The 18,259-nt window shown below is 38.6% G+C and overlaps 1 protein-coding gene across 15 annotated transcripts in view; it reads right to left on the reverse strand.

Moving 5' to 3' along the window:
• Window positions 1-200: 200 nt before the first annotated feature.
• The window catches only part of cacna1g (calcium channel, voltage-dependent, T type, alpha 1G subunit), a 384,250-nt gene continuing 366,191 nt past the window's right edge, over window positions 201-18,259 (reverse strand). For 10 of the 15 annotated variants that reach the window (XM_038280073.1, XM_038280083.1, XM_038280085.1 and 7 more), the window contains 7 exons: window positions 17,581-17,659; window positions 17,155-17,276; window positions 14,819-15,238; window positions 12,320-12,472; window positions 4,737-4,899; window positions 4,490-4,614; window positions 201-1,898 (listed from right to left, as the gene is read on the reverse strand). In XM_038280073.1, coding sequence (XP_038136001.1) covers window positions 906-1,898; window positions 4,490-4,614; window positions 4,737-4,899; window positions 12,320-12,472; window positions 14,819-15,238; window positions 17,155-17,276; window positions 17,581-17,659 — 2,055 coding nt within the window. In that variant the 3' untranslated portion in view covers window positions 201-905. The remainder of the gene's footprint in view (window positions 1,899-4,489; window positions 4,615-4,736; window positions 4,900-12,319; window positions 12,473-14,818; window positions 15,239-17,154; window positions 17,277-17,580; window positions 17,660-18,259) is intronic. The other 5 variants (XM_038280082.1, XM_038280075.1, XM_038280079.1 and 2 more) reach the window with 5 other exon arrangements.

The raw sequence follows: 18,259 nt of genomic DNA on the forward strand, positions 1-18,259 counted from the left end.
TAATACTGTGTCTGCATATGTTCAATGATGAAGAATTTTGGAAGATTGTTAGGTCTAGTTGATTACCAATTTGCACTGCTATAAATTACTTGTCAATCAGTGTTTACACCCTGTAAGGAGAGATCTGGGTCTCTGTGAGACACCATAGAAACCCCTTAAGGTTACCCTCAGTCCTCCAAACAATCACAATCACCAAGGTCTGATGTAAGTGCTTAAAAATCCAAGCTCAGTTTAATGATTTCTTTTTTTTATATATATAATCATATATTATTCCTACAAATACATAGTTTTCAGCACTTTGAAAAACGTTCACTTTCCTTAGTAAACTAAGGAAGCTAGAAATATCCTACAGTGAAAAAAAGACAAAACATAGTTGACGAAAACAAACAAATCAGATGTGAAAACTAAAAAAAAAAAAAAAAAAAAAGAACAACATCCTGTACAAACGCGATGGCCCAATAATTTAAGAAAATAGTGTCTCTAAAACGTTCATATTGCTTTGTATCTCCACTGGCCCGTTTCGCCCTGTGCAACACCAGGCAGTTCTGTCCGCGGCCACAAGGGGCATCAAATCCCAAATGCTGATGTTGCTCCCAGAGGTTAGGGGTCAAGCCACTGGGCGTCGCAGAGGAGAAACAGTCTCATTTGTCGTTTCAGGTGGTCCTTTCTTCCCTAGCTGTTTTGGCAGTAACAATACAAAAACGAGGGATGGTCACACTACCACATAACCGTGCTCCTCATGAAGAATGGTTTTACTGTTTGTTGTAGTTTTACCATTATTACTTTCTACAGCATTATTACTAGAGCTATCACCATCACAGATACACAGTGTGCATCATGTGTTTGCGTGTGTGGAGGGTTTGTCCAAGTCCGTGTATGTGTGTGTGTGATGGGAGAGTTAATGTTCAGTGCTCGGAGCTTGTTTTCTCCAAGGAGAAACTGGGAAGAGTCAATAGCTTGGAGCTAGGATTGGGATTTGGCGAGCCCCCATCCTGGACTGAGACCTCTCCCAGTCCCAGGTCGATCGAGTCCTTGGACTCGTTAGAGGGTGCTCTTCTTCTCAGACATGTGTCCCTGCTGGGCAAAGGAGGGGGCATTCCTAATCCCCCCAGTGCCATGCCACCGAGGCTTGGGTACAGGCCAGACTGGGTTTCAAGTTCATCAGGTGGGTCAATAGATATGCAGGGTGGGCTCATTTTCTTCTTGTGTCGGGGGGAAGGCAGGGGGGCCTTGGCGGGAATCAGCAGGTTGTCAGACTGGGATATGGAGCCAGAAGAAGTGGAGGTTGCAGTGCGCTGTGGGTAGGGGTCCCCCACTGAGCATACTTCTAAAGAGTGGCGCCGTGGATCGTCCAGCCAGGAGTGAGGGCGTGGGCGGGGCAGGAGGGTGCTACGGCCCTGTGTGTCAACACTGTGGAACCTCTTCAGCTGCCTCAAACATGGTCTCCCACTTTCCTCGCCGCCCACATCCTTCACGGCTGTGCTTTCATTTTTCATAAGTCCTCCACAGGTGATGAAGGAAACTTCTTGATCCTCCAAAGCTGCCTCCACCTGCTCTTGTTGCTGCTGCTGCGGTGGCCTGATAGGTAAGGGGGGAGGAGGCACATGGGGGGATGAGGAAGAAGATGCAGATGTGGAGTGGAAGGCCAGGCAGTGCTGGTCATGTTGCTGAGTGTGCACGCTGCGGTGAGGCAAAGGTTTAGAGGGGGTACCCATTAGGGCAGGTACAGGGCAGAGCGCTGGATGCAGATGAGGCTGGCGATGATGCGAGAAAGAGAAGGAGCGAGAGGTGGAGGAGGTGCATGAAGGTAGGGCCGAAGCTGCAACATTCGTAAGTCCTTCACTACTCTCTTGTTCAATGGAACAAAGGGCCTCCTGAGAATCAGTGGACACTGCAGACTGAAAAACAGGGCATGGAGGGGAGAAGGTGTGCAGTATTTAAGAACAAAATTGGGGTTTATGTCCAATGTAGGGGGTTGGGGGGGGGGTGAGAGGAGGGAGAGCAGTTAGTGTAAGTTGATGAGGATGAGAAGCAGCAGTCTGTGTCAAAGCTCACTGTCTGGCCAGCATGTTCTCACACAGCTCCCTGTCCAGTCGATTGCTACATTCTGCTGTGAACTATATCACTGGAAAATCCAGCGGCCCCACTCTGTTGTTCTGTTTCATTAGTCCAGACTGTCAAACGCACACTGAGTAAACAACGTCTGACACAAGTGGTTGCCTGAGATTGGTCTGTTGAGTCTGCTTGGATTAAAGCCTGACCTGGTCAGAGTCTGACATGTTTTCTTTACAGAACTTTCCCTGTGGGTCTCCTAAGAAATTGGACTGAGATATTTATCTCACCAGCAAAACTTTCTGGGTTGTTTGAGAGGGTTCAACATGAAGCCAAAATGTTATTTTAAAGGAGGGGAGAAATTTTAGAAAACTGTAAAACATGTTGTTTATTTGCAGCACTTAGTGTTTGATGTTCAACAAATCAGGTTCCTCTGATGTCTTATAGACTTAAAATCTAAATTCCAATTTGAATGCCTAGTAGTCCTGTTTACAGCTGGCAGAGACATTGAGCGCTGAGACAGACAGACTAAATGACCTTCCAATCTTTGCCATTGAAAACAAAACCCTGAAAACAAAAACTGCCAGTGGTTAAAGTAAAAAAAAGTCAGGTTACATTTGTGCCAGATGCTACCTCTGCATTGAGCCATTCACAGGGTCTGAGGCCAATAGACAGAGACTAAACATTACATGTAAACCACTGCAGAGAAGGAATGGTTTCTAATGTCAGCTGGAATGACCTCATGAGCTCATGACTCCTACTAAACCCTGACAGATCTCAGGTAAATAATGATGCAAACTCTTATAGCCATGGCGATAAGCAAGCGAGAGTGAAGCATGCAAGAATCTCAGGGCTGAGCATTTTAAGTATCCCTGCATTAGCCTTAAACAGTGTGACCACAGAGACACCTAGTGGTCAAAGAAAAGTGTTACAGCCTCAACAATTCAATTCAACTCCTAGTAATATGTACATTTGAGTAACTTACCCTAGCAGTGGACTACAATAATCACCCTGTAACTTATATTTTTTGTAATATTAAAATAATTAATTCTCTGGTGCTCTACTATCATATTAATATGAATACAAAATGCCCAAATGAATGTGGACAGCTCTTGCAGTTTAGAAGGAATCCCCTGAGTTGCATTGTTTAAAGTATAAAAAGTTCTCTGCATTATTTATTTATTTTCTTTAGCCACCTTACACCTATGTTACATTCAGTCACTCTGCTACACATCCAGGAAATGCTCTGAAATTTGATGATAAGATCAGTAAGAAAAAAAAAAAAAAAGGGTGAATGAAGGACGAGGGGTTGAAAAAAGTTGGCATATGTCGATCTGTATAGTCCTGTGTTTCTGAAAGGGGTTTCGTTTTAATGTATGTTTACCACAGTTTCAGAAACAGGAGTATCTGTGTTTGAGCAGTAGCTCAGGGTCGGGCGGTTTGTGGGCCCAACTGAGCTGAGGTCAAAGGTTAACAGATACGGCAACGATTGATGGAGAGATCAGGTCAATTTTAAAATAACAGGAAAATCATGAGGGGCACATCAGAAAAGAAAGAGGGAAGAGAGTGGAACAGTTAAAAACATACAAGAGAAGCTTTAAACTGTCGATGCGCATTTAGTGCCACTTTAAGAGAAGAAATGGTGAGCAGAGAGAAAAATTTGGTTTCATAATAACAAAAACACAAATCAACACTTGTAACAGGGATGCAGAGAACTGTTACCTAGTTGTTATATTATACGTATAGAAACCAAATTCCATGTCAAAGACTAATTGACAGGAATTCCTCAGTGGGAAGAGGAATCTATTTTACAACATGGATGTTTTTTCACTATTAATATTACAACAATACATTTTTTATTGACTTATTGAGAAATTTCAAAAGTACAGTACTGTGAAATAAAATTATCAATTGTTTCCTTACATCCTTAGTGACATAACAGCTTACTTTTGCCACACCTAGAAGAAACTAGTTATGAGTTAAACACCTAATATGATTATGTCAGCTCTAGTCATCAGGATCTATTGTCTAATGCAACTATGAAATCCAACACTTCTCCAAAACATCTAGATCAAAAGGCTAAATTATCTCCTTAGTATGACATCAAGCTCTGCAGAGGTCAGATAATGAGCCATGCATCTGGTTTAGATGAGTTAGAACTCATCTGAATCAGAAAATCACTTTTCAGTGATGCAGAAAACAGTTATCTAAGTAGTCCTATATATTCACCAAATTCTATAACAAAGATCGACAGGTCTTTTCACAAAAAATAGGAAAAATTAAACAATCTTTAGTTTAGTTGCTAACAAGCTGGCCGACTAAAAGGTCCAGCCAATAGTAAAATTGGCTCAATTTAGGTCATAGCAAATCTCTTAGTAAATCTCTAGTAACAAAATATACTTTTTTGACTGACTGAGGATCAGGCCAACATAGTCACCTGTCGACAGAGTGTGCGTCCTGTTGGAGGTTGTTGTGGAATGCTTTCAGAGTCTGAGTGGCTGTGGGAGATGGTCAGCTGCTGGGAAAACTTCTCCGGCTGTGAACGCACCGAGTCTCTGGAGCCTGTACACATAGCCAATAACAATACAGAATTACTGCACTTCAGAGGTGTTGACCTCACTGGACATTACCTGCAGCTTTCCAAGCAAATGTCAAGTTGCATAAAGTGTAGTCAAGATCTCTACCTGATTTGGCCCTGTGACTACCCGCTAAGTGCTGGGGCTCTCTTGACTGTGCTACACGCTGTGCTGAAGTTGGAGAGGAGGGGCCAAAGGGGTGTGGGGGGTAGAACATGTGGCTGTTGGGCAGAGAATTAGTGCGCCCCACTTTGTCCTTTCTTAGCTTGGGCTGTAAACATAAAGAAGAAAGTCAGGATCCTTCTAAGCTTTAATGGGATATGGCTGCTCCTTAACTCAAGCATTTTCACAGATTCATTAGCACATTTACAGCCGTTACCTCTATGATACATCACATGCACATAAAGACCATGATTATCAGCATATACAGAGAACAGAGAATCTTTAAACTTTTATGAAGCAAAATATTTTCTTTTTGTATAAAAAAACCTTTTTATAGCATGACCCTACAGAATCACTTGATATCAATAACAGATTTTTATAGGTTCTTGCAACACATCACAGTGACGTAAACAAAATAGCTCTAAGTAGAGGAAAACTTCTATGCCAGGGTACATAAGATGGTACGGACAGAGACGCGCCGAAAAAAAACTTGAATAAGACACGTGGACTCACATCTTAAGCACAGAGTAAAAACAAAGCTGACAGTGTGAAAGAGGAACAGAAACAGAGTAGAGTTAAAACAGAAATTGATTAATTGGCAGGTGAGGCGGTGTACTACCCTACTAGACTGGAGCGAAAAAATGAACATTAGGCTGGAATTATGTAATGAAAAAGAGAAATTTAGGCATATTTTTAGCTTCACCATGAACTTTCAAGGCTACTTGCTACTCCTCTACACGAATCCTTCACCTCCCTCTGACATTTTATCATTACGCCAATGGAGCTCTAATATGCTGAATGTAACACTTTCTTATCCTCTATGTTTTAGTTTTGTTTTTTTTTTGTTAATTGCTACTGTTTACTCCTGCTCTGTCTTTCCACACTTGTTTGGATTTTGTTTATTTTGGCTTGCAGGGAGCAGAAAAATAAATCTATTCATTCTGTAAACTAATGTGTGTTATTGTGGTAAAAATGCATTGCACTGCTAAATGTTCATTAGAAAGCCATAACCATTACAAGGCACTGGTGTTTGTATTCCAAGTCAAAGTGTACTAACTAAAAAATAGTGGAAACTAGTGCTTCGTTTAGGATTTGATTCCTAAAAGAGCTGTAGCTTAAAGCTGCAGTCTGTAACATTGAGGAGAGAGCAGACTTCGACTGAAAATTTGAAGAAAAACAGGTTTCACGTCACTCCCCCACCCTCTCTGCTTCACTCATGCCCCACCTCCAAGCTCCACCCCTCTCACAGCATCTGCGCGGCTACCGCATGCGACCAGAAAGGGGGGGGGATTTCAGCGTGTGTGAGCTGTGATTGACAGTCCATCAGACGCTTCTCTGGCTGTGATTGGTTGTTTTGACTCGTCCCGAATTATTCTTTCCAGATTGAAATACAGGCAGTAGGCGGTACCAATTGAAGCAGTTTTTTTTCACAGGTTACAGATCACATGTACTGCTGTCTGGGCATAGCAACAGTTTTAGCCAATATGACAAAAAAGTGATTTTTAAAAACTTACAGACTTCAGCTTTAAAGCACTGTTGCTTTGTTTGTTTTCCCACTGAAAGAGTGGGTCCTTCCCAAGTAATCTAGCTTTTGCCCCACAGTACAAATTTCTTGAATCATTTGTGCTTTCACAAACATGCAAGAATCCATCACCTACTGCTCCCACTTAAAACCTTTTGAGTTCAACTTGAAACGGATCAGCCAATCACGTTGCAGCACTACTGTTTTGGGTAGGAGTAGGCATCGTCTGTTCTCGTGTGCCACTGTCCTGCAGTTTTTGCATATATCCCTGCTCCAACACACCTGAAACCAAAGCCCACATTTCCTCCTTGGTATGTCAGCAAGTTAAGCAAAGGCCTTTCAATTAACCATTTATCTGTTTCAGGTGTGTTGAAGAAGGGATGCATGCACAATATGCAGGGCAAGGGCACTCAAGGACCAACATTGCCTAAGTATGGTTTAGGGGCAAATAGCTTTAATGAAAGCAAGAGCTGAAGAGCCTAAAGCTAAACCACAATAAACATAGAAGTACAGGGGGATTTAGCCATAGGTGCTGTTATGACATAAATTTTGTCAGAATCCCCAACTTCTTCTTTAAATGAGGAACAGTAAGAGCATATAAGAGTTAGCTGTGTGGTCTCTAATGCCATGTTGTGCTATTTCAATTTTTAGCGTGACTGTATAGAACTACATTTTGGCCAAAAGGTTCAGCTGAATTTCCCTCCTTTGCCCAAACCGATTTGATCAGAGGAGTCCCAGATTAATAATGTGTACAGCAGAACTAAACCTGAATGCTTTCTCCTATCGATCTGGGTTACCTCATTAGTGTGGCCTAATGTAGAGTGTAGACTGGGCGCAACAATCTAGCTCAATCTAACGTGGGTCTGCAGGCATTAAGCCTGACCAGATCCAACCAACACTGTGTGGGATTGTTCGTTGGGCCCCGATGCTCATGTTGTGCAATTTGGGCCCACATGTTGATGTCATGCAGGTCACATGCAGGGTGTTGCAAATGAAAGCAGACTCATGTACTTTCTAGTCTTACTTGGAGCAATCCAAATTGAATTTGATGTAGATGAGAAATACAGTATTGATCAGAATGACAAGTGGGGTATTCTCTACCTAATTACCCACAATACCCATATTTCTTTCTCTTCACAAGAGAGTAGATAACAACTAAAATACTTATCTCCTATTCTATGACAAGTGTAACCACATTTTATTTTTTGTACAGGTAAATAGACAAAGCTTAGGAGACAAAAAATACAATAAATCTTAGAGCAAGATCTCTGTGACATTGGGGCCTAATCTGGCCTGGATTTTAGTTTGGGCTTGTATTTAGGCATAAAATCTATACCCTGACCTGACCCTGACTGACAAGTGGTAAAGTAGATGGATGGACCGACGGACTGACAGACGGGTGGAAGGATGGACGAAGAATGGATGGATGAAGGGATGTCAAAATGTTCCAGTTTACAATGGGCTAAAATATATGGACAAATATAAGTAATAATCAGAAATGACTAGAGACAGATACATATATTGATAATAGTTAATTTAAGAGTTTTGTATTATGTTTTGCAAAATATATATATTTTTAAATGTAGTATTTTGAACCAAACACATTTTTATGAAAAGGAATCTATATGTCTCGTCAAAGCTGTCAATCTCCCCAATCTTCCCTTTCCAATATCTCACCAGCAAAAAACACAGTTAATACATGCACTGTATATATGTACAGATGGATGGATGAACAGATGGGCTGGTTATCTGCATCAAGAGAGGAGAATGATACTATAACTGAAATTAAGCTACATACTGTGTATCAATATCAACTTAATGAATATATGTAACATATATTACTATGATAATGATTATGCAAACTTAGTCATAGTCTGAATGAATTCTGCTTTGAAAAGTTATATGATTACATTCTAAGTGTGTGTTGTTCTAATATTTTTAATGTGTATACATTATGTACTGTGGTCATATTGATCACAGTGATCGTACTTTAAGAGTCATACCTAATTTAACACATAATTATTCAATATTTATTGTTATTAACAGAATTTTCTCTGTAAATTGCTAAAGGAATGTAAATATAAGATAAGATTATACCTAAAATGGATTAAAAAACTTTTTGGGAATAGGAGAACAGTAGCCTGTTTGTTCCACTTTAGTATCTTTCAGTAAACATCAATTATTTTTGTCATTGCATGTTGAGTTTCCACCTTAATGGATGGCTATCCATTCAGGATAATTGTAATAATTTAGTGCATTAGAACAATCTTAATTGCCAAAAAAATTAGCTGCTTAAAAACAGCTTAAGGCTCAGAATCAGCTGTATCCAAATGGCAATAATTTTCTGAGTATACAGAGAGCCTTCGTCAATTATTGCAGGTAGATTTTTAGATTATGTTTCTTTTCTTGCATTTAGCTAGGGGTCGAGGATTTTTTTTTAAATTATTTGTCAAACAAATTTTTAGGAGTTTGTGTAGTAGGAGTACAAGTTGCTGTGGAAGTTCCCTGGGAAGGAGACAGTACAAGCCACTGTAGGACGGAGCACGGGGAAGAGCAATGAAGAGGTGGAAAGAGAAGAACTGTCAGTACATTGCATTCCAGGGCGGTTAGAAAGAGGGGGTTAAAATCATCAGGGGCCGAGCCGTCTGTCAGAGCTAGGGACCAGGATTTCTCTGAAGCCAGAGAGAGTGCTTCCATCTCGGCTAGAGGGATCTAGGCAGGAAGAGACAAAAACAACGCTAACTCCGAATGACACAGTTATAGAAACACAAATGGATAAAACCTGAAGTGGAAGGGATCACTAAAAACCTGGTGTAGGCCTAAGATCTGATAAATGATATTTAGATTTTATTGCAAGTGTCTCCCCTGGCAACACAATTCCCCCAACTATAGAAAATAAGAGTAATCATCCATTTTTTTTTGTGCGTTTCAAGCAAAAAAACATCTGTGTGATATTTAACTTTCTTGATGTTCTAATAATAAGAAGATTCATAAATATTGCAAAAAGAACCTTTAAAAATATTTATTGAATCACATGGTCAACATATGTTATATCATTAATCGTCATTATTGTAGCTTAGCGCTGTAAGTCAGTACAGAAGCATAATTATTTGATTATAAGGCTTCTATCCATTGAAACAAACTACAAATTTCAGTCTGTGAGTCAAACACCTCGTCTATTTCCAAGACTTGATCTGAAGCCTTCCTTTCAAATAAAGCTTATAGTAAGAGGAACTATCTCTTAGAGAGCAATGGATTTGTTCTCATGGATAGTTGTAGACTTTGGTTGCTGGAGGGCATAATGACCATCTTTTTTTCTTCATGCAGAGAAAAGTTTAATGTCAGAACTGCTGAACAATTTTCTATTCTTCTCGTTTTAAAAGTCACATACTGTATGTTCCATTTATTTGAACATCAGCAGTCATTGTCAAATAATAAACATTAGCAGAACTCAATTGCCTGCTGGATGCATTTTGTTTCAGGTAACAGAGATGGTCATATAATCTTCAGGGTTTTTTGCTTCCATCTGTTGAATCTCACAATAGTAACTTAACTCAAAGAAGTAACTTTTTGTACAGACCAAAATATCTCAGTTAAAAAACAGGTTATTCTGTTTTTCTTGTTCCATTGTCCATTGAAAGGCTCACTATAACTGACCAGCAGGGCATAAAGAAACCCTTTTTTATTTCAGACACTATAATTTTTTATTAGTATTTTGGAAAGCAGTTAACAAAAACAACACAAGTATTTTAAACAATCTTAAAATTCATGTGAAATAGAAAATTCTAGGTAGTTGAAAACTATAAGGATGCGCTGTGAAGGACTAAAATATGATTTGAATGCATATATGTCTAAACAAGTAGAATAAAAAATACTTATTTTTATAAAAGTGTTGTAGAGAATAGCTCAATTCTGAAGGTGTCTGTACACATCTGCCTGGTTTTAAAGAAGCATTAATTATAGAAACTAATCGAAAGAGACAGAAGCAGAACCAGAAATGGGTGAAAAACTACCCAGATCAAAAATGCTACAGAGAAGTACAACTTCTGTCATCTATTGCTGAAAATAAAATCCATTCAAAGCTTTTTTCAGATGGGATTTTGCAGTGATGACATACAATAACAGTCCAAACTTTGCCTTCAAAGGAAAGGCACAATTATGCATTATTCAGTTTCATACTGCTTATTGATTGAGCTGTTTCCCTGCACTCTTGGAAGGTTTGGTCTATACTGGCCAGAGGAGCGCCTTGGGTGAGTGTTATCCCTTTGTTCTGATTGACAGGAAAAGCTGGTTATCAACCATACAAACAGGCAAAGTGTCACAGCTACAAACGGATATATTGACAGTGACAGTGAGGTGTGGAGACACAGGGAGCCATCAACCAGTGTTTCTGAGTTGACCAAACCTGACTGCAAACAAAATCTTTCCAAGAACGAATACGTTTAACAAAATGAGGGAATGTGATCTTAGCACTTATGGGAGGTGGCGGGCACTGCAGGAGGCAACACGGCTGGTAGAGAATAAATGAAAAATATTCATCGTGGAGGAATGCCAGAACAAAAATGTAGATGACTGCAGGGCTGCAAGGTAAACATTACATTGGATGCATACTTTCCCCAAGGAGTATGAGAAGCTTTATAAAGTGTTCTACATGCTACGATCCTGTTAACAGTTTAGGCAAAGTGACAATGTATTCATTAACAGATTTACTTCAGCGAATTTATTTTGGAAGTTGACATTGTCAATTTTAGGTTAAATAAATGGTATGTCATAATATGTAAGAAAAACAACAAAGACACTAACCATCATTGGTATTTAGTTCTGAAATTATGGTGCTATTAAGAAGCTAAATTATCTAATTAGTTACATATTTGTCTTAGATTTTATTGAAACTGTAAGAAAAAAAATGACAAAAAATATTTGGAGCAGTGGCTTTAAGCTGATGGTCAAATACGAGCATAATCTTTTTTTTGCAAATTAGTGTGGGATGCATTTCTATTAGGTAAAGGGAGGCAATTGCCTCAAAATACCAGATCGACCCATAATTTGGATTCCAATTACTGCATATTACTTGGTTAACTATGTGAATCACTGTATACTTTAATAATTGAGGGAAGTTCTTCCCTTTTCTCGGATTAATTATGTTCTTTAATCACATGATGTGGTTTCTGGTTCTAGTTAATGAGAATTTTTTTCTTTTTTTAAGAAAAGCATCATGCAGAGCAGCAAAAGATACAGTCAGGATTATTAATATCAAAACTTAAACTCAGATCTAGAGCAGGGCAAAAGCAAACCTAGGCCAAAAAGGGCATCATTTCTAAGGTGTTCTTTCTGCCATATAAGTTTTGGAGCACATATTTGAAATTTAATAACAAAAACTACAATTAAAAACTATTTATTTGTTAAGCATCATGGCGAAGGCAGCAGTTGTATGTATTCATTTGTTAGTACTTAGATTATACATTTAATAATGCATATCCGGGTCTACAAAGGAAGAATAATTGAAAATCGTAATATTTATTCGCAAATCTCGGTCGGACAGAGGACACGAAATGCGAAAGACATTGCATAAAATTACATTTTTCAAAATATTCATGTTATCCCATGCATATATGCACAGGGCCTCAGTAATACTTACTGAACTATCAACCAGAGAGTCAAGGTTTGGTACTCCTAAGGAAATATTTAAATGCAGGAGATTTTTATTATAAAATATGTACAAATACACTTAGCTAACATATCAAAACCTTGTATGAAATTAAAATTACATTAGATAATTAACCGCTCCCCAAAAACTGTTGATTTCACAGAAGAACACTAAAAGAGGGATGCAGGTGAATTATTAACTAAAGAATGAAAATAGAAAAAAAAACATTTACGTGCTTGTGTTTTGTTTTGACTAATGGGATTTCCCTTTACTATTTGCTGTGAAGTTGTGTAATAAGCCAGTGGATGTATAGCATGGAGGAGGAGGTGAGTGATTAGAGGGTTTCTGGTGATTATTGACCTTTTTGTCTCTGCTGTGCTTGTTGGGCCTGGGGGGCAGCGCGTAGAAGTGGCAGATCGAGCCGGACAGGTTGTCCATCAAATTCAGCTCTCCCTCCATAGAGCCCTGGATGACCAGGGAGATTGAGTCAAAAAGTGCTCTCCCCTGCACAAACTGGGACATCGGAGGGAGATTACGAGAGAAAAGATTAAGAAAACAAAGGAAAAATAAAAACTGGAGGAAATTAGTGAAAGCAAAGATAGGTATATTAAGATATATACATATATAAACACAGAAAAATTAATAAATGAAGTAAAATAAAGATTAAAAAGAAAGGAAATAATATGATCGATCAGATATGCAATAACAAAGAACTCAAAGCAAATATTCAGACAGAAGAATTTGATGACGATTTAGACATTTAACTATTAATGCTGTAAAGACAACAATAAAAAGCATGCATGTGCTGAGCTTCAACCCCACAAGGGGCACTACAACACTGTAGATCTGCTCTTGCAGCTGATAGAAAGGAGGTTTTGGCGAAAGACTCAGAGGAGCAGAGAGAGATGGGTAGCTTCTTAAAAGGGGAAAGATAACAATAGCAAGACCTCGATTTCCTATCCCCAGAAAGTTCCCCCTGCTGTCTGGAAATAGCAGTTGAAGTGAACAACAAGACCCATGGTTGAGCTTTCCCATGGCACTGTGACCTGTCTCTGACTGGCATGCTGCCTTCAGGGACCAGCCACATACACACACAAACACAGGCAAACTCAAACACATACGCACATGAAAGAGGAAGTGACGATAACAAACTAATCAGCTACATGAGTCAGAATTAGTTACATAGAGTTGATAAAGAACTAAACCTCTTTAAGACAGGCGAAAAAAAAATAATTAAAGAGTTGGTTGTTTTTGAAGTATCTATGGTTAACAGAGTTAACTCATAGCAAATAATAACAGTCATCCTTCTGTCATTAAGTCCCCAAAAACAGTTCTGCTTGGATCTAGGATACATTCCTGGGTTCCTGCAAAGTATCTAAATGCCATAATGCTTCCTTTTCCCAATCTTTTTCTTTAGGTGGAAAGCCATTTGTTGTTAGGTGTATTATTAAGCCTTATATAATCACCTTTAATTGACACTGCAAATGTGCATATTATTAAAGTTATTCCTCTGCATTTGCCACATTTCAGAAGCAGCTGGCAACTTTTTGCAATAACCAGAGGGTATTTCTAGACTAAGAGTCTTGCTCATTGCCATAGTATGGCAATCTGTGTTTTGAATTAGGGATCTTGATGTAAACGCCCCCCTTTTTAAACACTGGTTCAAAATCTCCTTTACAGATAAACTTATCAAATTGTGGATTAAACAGTGCTCTATGGAGTGTCAATACTATAAAAGTCATTTTATAACCTAACTTAGCTTTTAATTAAAATCCTTAAATTCAAATCAAGATACAGGGTTGAAAATCTTCAACCCTGGTAGATAAAAGCACAGCTCGTTAAACCATTAACAGAAGTTTAATAAAACATGGAGCACAGTTGAAAAGCCACAAACCAGATGAAGTGAATCATGTTGCTTGTTTTAAACAGCCATTCGAAATTAATCCAACAAAATAAAATCATTCTAACGAACCGGTGTGGCTAGATTACTCACAGGTGGACCCTATTAACCAACGGCATAACTTTTGAAAGCAGTTGGTTTTTCTTTATTTAGTTTAGGGATGTTAGATCAGAGAAGGCTAAATACAAATGCTATCAAGCTATCTTGTGTCTTATCTGATTTCCTTTGTGTTCGTATGTCACATACAATCTCTATAAAACACTGAGGCCTGCAGTTAAAAATATGGGAAGCTGAAGGATAGTTAAAATCAGGATGTCGAATAACGTAAAACTATGCATGCGGTAGTTTATTTGCACATTACATTAAAGAGTAACTAAACACTGAATTTTAAAAACTTTAGTTTCCATCCAATTTTTATCTCCGGCAATCTATGGCGCAGAGGCAGGATAAACCCTAGAAAGGTCGTGAGACTGTCGCAAGGCAACACAAAGACACACAACCTTGCACATGCACAGACACTCACACCTAAGGACAATTGAGAGAAGTCAAATAACCCAAGAGTCATGTTTTTGGACTGTGAGAGAAAGCCGAGTACCCGGAGAGAACTTGTGCATGCTCAGGGAGAACATGCAAACTCCATGCAGAAAAATACAGAACCTTCTTGCTCCAAAGCAGCAGTGCTACCCACTGCTTTACTGTGCAGCCCCCAAATCTATACATATGTAAATGTTGACATTTAGTAAAAGGATGTACATGAGAAGTCCAGAACAAACTGTTTTGGAATTGGGTAAAAATCTGTCGTTTAGTCTCTAGATTTAAACTTTCCTGTTGATTCTCAGAATGTTTTGTTATTGATGATATCTAATCAATCAGAAAAAAATGGCAGTTGTAAGACCTTGAAAAACCAAACCAACACACTCTAACACAATCACATGCCAAAAAATGAATAAATAAATTACCTCTACCTGCAGCTGTGAGTCTGAGCAAGGTTCTGCATCGCTGTCTACAGATTTTCTGGTTATATCAGGAGTGGGAGAGTTGATAGGACTTTGCCTTTCCTGCTCCATGTCTCCTCCTCCAGATGACCTGAACGGGGAATCCTCCGAGCTCAATCTGTCTATGCCAGAGGCTAGGGGGTTGAGCTGGGGCGATCTTGATGCCATTGCCTCCTCCATTTGTGCCTCCAGATTCAACTCAGCCTCCAGCTCTGCCTCCTCTTTGGCTTCTTTATTGCTCTCCTCTAAGTGCTTCATCAGAACAGCGATGACCACATTGACCAGGACAAACTGGGCAGTCAAGACAAAGGAGACGAAATAGATGGGAGAGACCACTTTGAAGTAACACGTCCCATTGTTTGGTGAACAGTCCCTCAGAGTGTCCTGCAAAAGGGTGACAAAACATAAATAAGTCCCAGGACAGTATTTTTTATGTAGTTTGATAATACATTGATATTAACGCAGACACCACAATATAATTAAGTTACCCCCAAAGATGTAACCAAGAATCCTTACTTTTAACCTCCTGCCAATAGTCAGTTTCTGTTTCATCTTTGAAAAATGTTATTAATATAATTTTGAAGTCCAAATCATCAGCTTCATCACGTGGCACATACTACTGTATCACTCTCTTTAAGTCATTTTGCTTCATATTTTTATATCTTAAACATTTAAATTTTTTCACTTCACAAGCAGAAATGTTTTGTATTTTGAGAAACACACATAGCAGTGCAAAATCTTTAGGTGTTCTCCTTTGCTAAAATGCTGGGAAATGACAACTTGACCTGGTATGTGTCAAATGGCCCTTAACTCCTCATAATAAGTCCTTGTTTCTGCTTATCTGAAATATCCTCCTCATGGCTGGTTTTCCTATGGAGTAGCTTCTGCCCTTTTTCTGGCTTTAGGTCATGCTTGTGGTAAAAGAAGAGAGCCAGAGAAGGCTGCAAGAATCAGGATGGAAAACTCCAGCAGTTTTCAGACGTTTCGGTTTAAGCAAGACTTTCAGAAAACTCAGAAACACATCTGAGCAGAAACTAAAAATAATAATTGTTTCCATGTATCTGTTAATAATGGAAAATTACCACAATAGGCACATAGTAACTCTGGCGGAGTTGTAGAGATCCACAGCTCTGGTGGAAGAATCTGGGAATTTGACCCTCTATAGTTATGCCGTATACATATATGGCCTTTGCAGTTGTCTTAGGGAGAAACTATTGTTTAAAAAACTGAAGTGCCATTTGCTTGTTGCAAAAAAGACAAATACAAAAGAGGCCGTGACTCTTTGGCTATCATATATGGCAGAAATAGTTCAATGCAGATCAATCAAATTATAAATAGTTTGGTGAAAAGGTTTAAGGAATCTAAAACACCCTGTCACACCTTGACGATATATAGACCAGTGTATGCCTGACGTATGAAAAATCTGGCAAAAATGCTGACATACGTTGGATAAGTTATGGGTACGTTTTGTATATGTATATCGACATACGGCAAGTATGTCGAGTATACCAGCGTATGCCAGACATGTAAGTTACAGGTAAGTTCTCTGATTATTGACATATGTTACGAGAAAGTTACTCATAAGTCGTGGCGTCTAGCTTATCAAAAACATATGAGTAACTTCTGCATAACTTATCAAGAACTTATCTCCAAGGTATATCAATGTATTTGACATGTTTCAGACGACTGCTGAATGTGCTTCTAACTTACAGCTTCTGTTTAATGCTGCATTGGCAGCGTTTTGGTATACAGTCATTCGCTTCTAGAATTTATTCCTCCTGGAGGAACATGTTAAGACAGTGGGTAACATTTTTTAAAGAAATTAAGAGTCATGCATTGTTTTTTGTCCATTTAACAATAATGTAAGATTATTTAATCTCAATTAAATACTAACCAGGCCAACTAATTAGCCAAAAACAGCATATTAGTCTGGAAAGGAGTGACTAGAGCCTGATTACAAAGGCGGGACCAAGAGAGCCAGAAAAACAGTTTAGATCCAATAAGAAAGCTGTGGACGTGAAACTAACTTTTTTTTTTTCAAAGAAAAGCTTTTATTGTTGCCATTTATTGAAATTTAAACAATATAAATAACTCTTCTGAGACCTAATACTAAAAAAATTAAGACATCTGTTGCCATTTCAATGGTGACTGGTATGGTGAGAGAAAACTGCTGTTGCATTATGGGTCCACCTCCTGCGCTGCGATCCGTTCAGTCAGTTTTAGATTAGAGATAATTGAGCATTATCAGACATGTAAGTCAGTGAAATTAGTGTACAGCATGCTTTTGCATCAAGTTTGACCTTCATAATGCCGTTCCAGTTGTCGCCAGTCGAAACTCTGAAGAGCAGCAGAAATGCCATCCCAAAGTTTTTAAAATTAGCGTAGCGACCCAGACCCTCACATGGATGGCTCTCATCACAGACTGCAGACAAGGACAGAGAGGAAACCAGAAACATCAAGACAGTTAAATCCATGACTTTTCTTTGCAGTGGAACAATTATCCTCATTCTGTTTTATTAATCTGAAAGCTCTGGGACACAATTAGTAAGATCAATGTGGTGTTTTTAACAAAGGATCCTAGAAAGCAATTAAAATCAGGTAGATTAAACCCTGAGAGTGGAGCAGGGTAGGCTCAATGCCTGCCTGTGAACACTGAGCGGTATTAAAAAATGAAGATCTTCACATCTATCTTAAGCTGTCTGTTTAAACCGTGAATGCTTCCTTACTCAGGTCGCCAAATAGTTGCACTCCCAACGCAGCAAAGATGAAGAAGAGGAGCATGAAGAGGAGACCCAGATTCCCCACCTAAAGAGATAGAGACAGACTAAGTGAGGTATTGCTCTATTAAAGGCTTATCAGGATGGTACATAGCTATAAATGTGATTTATTTATTTACAAATAATCAGTAAAAACAAAGAAATAATAGACTCATATACTGTAAAGTGCACTTGATTGGATCGCCGATATCTTATCCAGGCACTGTATAGATTCTGCACGGCTCTAGTTTAGACTTGTCTCTGTTTTGAGCTAAAGAGTTAGTAGCAGAGGTGTATACTGACATCTTTAAAAAAAATTTGAGATACCTGTCCAAATAACACGCTAGTAAAATAAATAGTACAGATTAAACTACTCTACTAACTTAAAGTTTTAAATTGTTCAACAGAAAAAATAAGTTTTTGCTTTAAAAGATGCAAACTAAGTTATATAAACCATATTCCTATAAAAAAGTTATAAGCACAGAAAATATATTAAGTTTTATATTTTGCTCACTGTGTTAGCAGAGAAAACATACAAAAAGCTGTTTTAAAATTACGTTTTTAGACAGGAAAATATAGACTGAACTGAACAGAAGTCCTGCATAAGAAGCTGAATTTTAGAGTTTTGATATTCACAGTACTCATGCTG

Source organism: Cyprinodon tularosa, unplaced genomic scaffold, assembly GCF_016077235.1.
Source record: "Cyprinodon tularosa strain WSP-4 unplaced genomic scaffold, ASM1607723v1 ctg156, whole genome shotgun sequence".
NCBI lineage: Eukaryota > Metazoa > Chordata > Actinopteri > Cyprinodontiformes > Cyprinodontidae > Cyprinodon > Cyprinodon tularosa.